General features: G+C 34.8%; 1 protein-coding gene across 1 annotated transcript; it reads left to right on the top strand.

The window, feature by feature from the left end:
- Positions 2,558 to 5,149, top strand: LOC105155487 (probable carotenoid cleavage dioxygenase 4, chloroplastic). Its single transcript, XM_011071369.2, has 2 exons — positions 2,558 to 4,077; positions 4,718 to 5,149. The coding sequence occupies exons 1-2, from the start codon at positions 2,591 to 2,593 to the stop codon at positions 5,076 to 5,078; spliced, it is 1,848 nt and encodes a 615-aa protein (XP_011069671.2). The 5' UTR covers positions 2,558 to 2,590; the 3' UTR covers positions 5,079 to 5,149.

The raw sequence follows: 6,385 nt of genomic DNA, 5'->3' as shown, positions 1-6,385 counted from the left end.
TCTCCAGAGCACCAAGTCTCCTACTTAAAAATTAAGTGACTTTACCTGCTTGTTATGAATGTTTCTCATTATATTTTTGTATCGTTGCGTTTGAAGGAAGGCCTTTTCTCGAAACTCTTTGATGAGATCTATGTTTTCCTCTTCCTCCGAGTAATACATTACACATTGAGAATGTGAATTCTCAATTGGGACGACAGCTTCTGTCCTATACACCAATGTGAAGGGGTTTTCCCCCATAATTCTTGGTGTGGTCCGATGGGGCCAGAAAACACTTGTTAATTTTTCGGTCCAGTTTCCCCGAACTCACTTTAGCCTTCTCTTGATTTCTTCTAATAATATATGATTAATGACTTTCACCTGTCCGTTAACCTGAGGATGAGCCATTGAAATGAATCTCTACTCGATATGTAAAGCTTTGCACCAACCCTAAATTCTATGACCTTGGAATTAATGACTGTTGTTTGAAATAACTTTTCAAGGGAGACCAAAGAGATATTATGTTTTTCCATATGAATTTCAGGACTTCCCCTTCTATGATCCACGTTCAGCCTCCACCCTTTTCGTAAAATAATAAATGGAAAAAGTATTATTTTAGTTTGCTAAGTATGCCTAATTTTAATTTTAGTTCGATAATTATGTCCATTTTTGTTTAGGTTCAGTAACTTACGAAATTGGTTACTTTTAGTCCTCTGGCAGATTTTCGGACAATTTTACCCCTATGAGTGCATATGGACTAAAACTGCCTTTCAAAAGTTGCATAGGGATAAAATTGTCCTTATCTAAATCATCGATAAGGGGTAATTTGCTTTATTTTTTGAAACATAAAGAATAATTTACTAATTCTTACAGTACAAGAATTTAGTTGCTCATTTCACATACTCCCGGTGTAAATTGCTTTTGATCCATACCTTATAATTGAGGCAAGGAATAAAATGTTGTTGCGAGATTGTCATATACTCATGATGTTCTCAATAAAGCTCTAATAACACCGAAGCAATTTGCAAAAATACTCACATATGACATTTGTCGTATTTTTCCTTCTTCACTCATAACTTTTTGGTGGAATCGGACAAAACAGGGAGAGAGAGAGAGAGAGAGAGAGAGAGAGAGAGAGAGAGAGAGAGAGAGAGACGGTGGAGAAATATTTACGTAGAGGAATTGTAGAAGCAGGACAGAGATGGCAAATTACGTCGAAATGGGCTAATGTAGTTTCCCCGTAAGTTTCTTTTTATAAATTTTCTCCCTGATTTGTTGGAATCCCAATTTCCCATTTGCTCCACCCAATTTCCGGCAAAATTTGGTCCGAATATCTAAAATTATTTTTAATATAATAAACACAAACTGGCATTGGTATAGTCTATATATAATAAAAAATAATTATAAAAGTTATTTAAGAAAGCGTTATTTATGGGCTGATTTTGTTATGTAAGAAAATATTTTTTATATTTTTTCTAATTTAGATAAGTATAGAATTATTTGTTTTTATACAAAATATTTATAAGTTTGTTTAGATCAATTGTTAGTAAAACTCATTTGACCTTAAATAATATTTTTATATTTATTGCTTATTTTAATTTTAAATTTTGAATGATTTATTTTATTTGGATGTTTGAATTACTTATATATTTTTTTTTATTTTCATATATTTTAAACATAATTCTGCTAATTACTTTGGTAGTTATATTTATGTAGTTTCTTTGAAGTTTATTTTGCCACTTAAAAAATGATCGTTCATTTAGATTAAATTTAAACAAGTTTACTATATTGTTTATGTTTATCCAAAAGGTTCACTCGGCTTTGTAGATAAATAGTTAGTAAAATAATTAAAATTCATTTTTATTAACCTACTTTTTTATTTTTATATTTATTAATTATTTTAACTTTTAAATTATTTATTATCTAATTAAAAGTAAATCATTTGTAATTTTATTTACATACTTTTTGAAGAATACTATTCTCACGTGCGTTATCGCAGGTATTAACTAGTATACAAGATCACACTCACCAACCTACCTTTTTTAAAGGATTAAAGGTAATTTTGCCTTGAATACAATAAAATTGAAATATATTTTCACTATAAAGAAATAATGTCATTAGCGACAATAAAAAAATTCTTGCAGAATGGTGGAATCGGTCGCTAATTTATGTAAATGATAAATTTAGTGAGGAAAAAAAAAGCTATTATATTGGCAACTAGCTTGTCGTTGATTTAAACATTCAACTATTTTTTGTTGATGATTTGGTAGAATGTGAGTATTTTTATAAATAATATGTCTCATTTAATATGATTTATTGTAATATATCAATTTATTTTAATTTAATTTTATGGATTGAATCGACGTACTTTTAATTATGTAACCACCGTTTCTATTAAAAGGAAAAAGAAAAAAAAATTAAATCCTCAAATCAAGTTATTTACCAGGTAATGATATAATTTTCACAAAATTTGTCCTAAATGTGTAATTTTTTTGTTTTTTTAATTATTGTCCATAATTATCAATATCAAATTTAAAAGGATTGGAAATACCATCCGTATACGTATAGGACACAAGTCGCAAGTTTCCCCGTACAAGACCTTATAAAATTGCGTATGCGGAAACATTGGAAGCTTATTTTTACAGACAGAGTAACGTCTTCCCTTCCTCTTTGCAACCTCTTAATTAAGATGGAGGCCCTGTCTTCCTCCTTCCTTCCCAGATTTCCTGATTGCAACGTTTCATCAGCTGTCGGGATTGCGAAGAACCCTCAAACGAAAATCATTGCCATTTATTCCTTCACCAAATTTTACGAGTCTTTAATGAAGCTTATATCAAATTCTGCTGAAAGAATTAAGTTCAAGACTATGCACATGCACCCAATTTCGAAGAACAAGACGGAAAAGCAATCGTTACTTGCGAATATGTTCAGGTCAGTCGATGATTTTATATGCAACCACCTTGACTTACCCCTTCGTCCATCCATTGATCCCCAACATGTACTTTTCGGCAACTTTGCTCCGGTGGATGAACTTCCTCCGACTCCCTGTGAGGTGGTGGAAGGCTCCCTTCCGAGTTGCCTGGATGGAGTATACCTGCGCAATGGCCCCAATCCTCAGTTCATCCCCCGTGGCCCATACCACCTCTTCGACGGTGATGGGATGCTTCACATGATCAAGATCTCTCGAGGGAAAGCCACGTTTTGTAGTCGCTATGTCAAGACTTACAAATACATGGTTGAGTGTGATCTCGGCCATCCCTTCTTCCCAAGTATTTTCTCCTCCTTCAATGGTCTCGTGGCGTCAATGGCACGAATGGGGCTAAATGTTGCCCGGGTACTCACTGGACAGTTCGATCCTGTAATTAACGGCATTGGCACGGCAAACACTAGTGTGGCCCTCATCAGCGGAAAATTATATGCTCTAGGTGAGTCTGATCTCCCCTACGAGATAAAAGTGACATCAAATGGAGATATCAGAACTATTGGCCGCCATGATTTTGACAGTAGCGAGCCCTTCATGAGGATGACTGCCCACCCAAAAGTCGATCCAGACACTGGCGAAACGCTTGCTTTCAGATTCCACCTGGTTCCTCCATTCTTGACATTTTTCAGAATTGGTTCTGATGGAAGGAAAAGAGCAGATGTGCCCATCTTCTCCATGAAGTCTACAGCAATGATCCATGACTTTGCCGTGACAAAAAATTATGCCATATTCAATGATGGGCAGATGGTCATAAGCCCTGTGGAGATTTTGAGAGGACGATCCCCAATGAGATTTGATCCTGTTAAAGTGCCGAGGCTGGGCGTTATCGACCGATACGCTAAAGATGAGAGTGGAATGTGGTGGATTGATGTGCCCGGATTCAACATGTTACACGCAGTGAATGCGTGGGAAGAAGACGATGGTGAGACCTTAGTGGTGGTGGCCTCTAATCTTTCATCACTTGAACTGGACTTGGGGCGTCTGGATTTGGCGCAGTCGAAGTTGGAGAAACTGAAAATAAGTGTCAAGGCCAAGAAGCTGGTCATGAGGCATCCCTTGTCCATCAAATCACTTGACTTCGGAGTCATAAATCCAGTTTATGCCGGAAAGAAGAATAGGTGATAATCCTACTTCATCTATTTATTTCATTGAATTTTTAACAGAATTAATTCAAGAAAACTTTCAACTTATCAAATTTTATTTTGTTCAGAAAGCAAACTTGTTTTGCTACGTACATATTAAGTGTATACAAGAAATTAAGCCATATAAAATGTACTATCGCAAATTAGAACAAATTTTCTTAAAATTTGATATAATTAATTACAAATATCTCTGATTATTCCAAAAATTATCAATACTCCTGATTTTAATATTCGTCCACCAACTATCTCATTCTTTTAGTTTATATTCGGTTTAGTTCAATATATTTTTGCGATGAACCGTTCCAAATGCTATTGTGGGCACTGAAATAATTTAACTTATTTATTTTTAATTTTCTAATATTTTAGATTAGACGAGCAAGAATAAAATTTCACCTTGTCAGTTTTTCTTTACAATTTTTCAAAAAAAAAAAATTAACAAAGAAAGAATAAAAGAAGATCCAGCAAGGAAATCGGACATTTACAGACCGCTGAACATCAAAAGTTACTGGTAATTTATCAAATAACGAAAAAGTATTTGTAATTAGGTCAAATCTAAAAAGAATTCATCCTAATTTACACTACTAAAGCATTTTTATCTAATTTCACACATATATAGGTATGCCTATGCTGTAGTAATAACGCCAAGGATGGGAATGGAGGTGGTGAAGTTAGATTTATCACTATCTTCAAAAGATTGCGAGGACTGTGTAGTCGGCAGCCGCATGCACGAGCCAGGGTGCATCGGCGGCGAACCTTTCTTCGTGCCAAATGATCCGGCTACAGACGAGGACGACGGTTTCCTGGTTACATATGTACATGACGAGATGACTCAAGTATCCAAGTTCTTGGTAATGGACGCCAAGTCCCCTACGCTACAAATTGTTGCTGCAGTTAATTTACCCCGAAGAGTGCCCGCTGGCTTCCATGGACTCTTCGTGAGCCAAAGTCACCTCACCAAACTGTGCAGGAACGATTGATCTGCTTGATCATGTTTTACTATGTTCTTGACATCAATTATCGTAAATCAAAGTAAATTTATTCGACTTTATATGATCATTTAGAATAAGGTTGATTATTAGAATCAATCTAAGGGCTCGTTTGATTCAAATGAAAGGAAAAGAGAAATTAAAGATGAAGGAAAAGTGCAAGGAGAAGGGCAGGAAAAAAATAATACTAATTGATCGTCATTGTTTTCCAAATTAAATTTTCATGATTTACTATTTAAAAATTAGGTCAACATACTATCCGATACACTCAATTCATGTAAAATCGTTTTCTGGGCCAAGAGTTTGGAAACCATCTTTGTTTATATGTGTGTAAACTAATCAACAAAATTTCTGGTATTAGGACTAAACGAATATGTTTATAAGCCAGTATGCATGTGCCCGTTGGAGAGGATAGGCCAATAGCATGCCAGAAAATTTGGTGTCCATCTATATCTCCTATCAAATTCGATTAGAATTAATACCCGACAGAAACAAATACTTAAATAAATAATTAAATATAATACATTGATATATTATGAATCGTTCAATAGTAATGATATATTCTTTTTTAAAGTCCAAGAATAAGGTAGTAGACCCTCACTAGATGTGCCCAACAGGCTATGCAAAGGCACGCATCCACCCCAACCATCTTTCGATCTTACTCTAGGGGTGCTTATAAATTGAAGTATTATGCAGTCATTTTGAAAACACAAGCTGTCACACTCATTCTCTCTCGATTTTTAGGCTATTTTCAGCATTCTTTTCGCGTTCCATACAATTTACACCTACTATTAAAATAGAATAACATCCCACATATTAATGAAGTTCGCACTCACAACCTTAATATTATAATACCTTAATTTCGCCAATTAAACTGTGCCTTCCTAGTTCTAGAAAATCTAGACCATACAATTGAGCTTCGACTTCATTTTCGTTTATGATGGGTAGGGTTAGGCTGTTATAGGACGGCCCAACGTTGCCCTTCTTGTATACAAACCATATAGTATTATGGCGTTAGGCGTAATTGCAAAAATAGTCCTGTAAGTAAGGGGGGGTGGCGTTCTTGGTCCCGTAACTATAGGACTGGCAATTTTAGTCCCGTAAGTTTCAAAAAGTTCGCAATTTTAGTCCTCCGCACAAATCTGGCCAATTTTTGGACAATTTTACCCTTTTCCAGCTTTAAAATGTGCAGTTTAGTCCAGTTTCAATTATTTTGCATTCTAATGCATATTTTTCCATTCATGCTTGCCAAGAATGGTATCAGAGCCAGGTTTATTGAAAAAATATATGATTATATT

This window comes from Sesamum indicum, linkage group LG2, assembly GCF_000512975.1.
Source record: "Sesamum indicum cultivar Zhongzhi No. 13 linkage group LG2, S_indicum_v1.0, whole genome shotgun sequence".
Lineage (NCBI taxonomy): Eukaryota > Viridiplantae > Streptophyta > Magnoliopsida > Lamiales > Pedaliaceae > Sesamum > Sesamum indicum.
The sequence above is the reverse complement of the archived record's forward strand: the minus strand, read 5'-3'. Positions and strand labels throughout refer to the sequence as shown.

What these genes read in the sequence shown, in the direction of transcription:
- LOC105155487 (XM_011071369.2), top strand. Translation starts at nt 2,591, where the DNA reads ATGCGGAAACATTGGAAGCTTATTTTTACAGACAGAGTAACGTCTTCC. An exon ending in TATGCCGGAAAGAAGAATAG is followed by an intron (nt 4,078 to 4,717) that starts GTGATAATCCTA and finishes ACACATATATAG; the next exon opens with GTATGCCTATGCTGTAGTAA.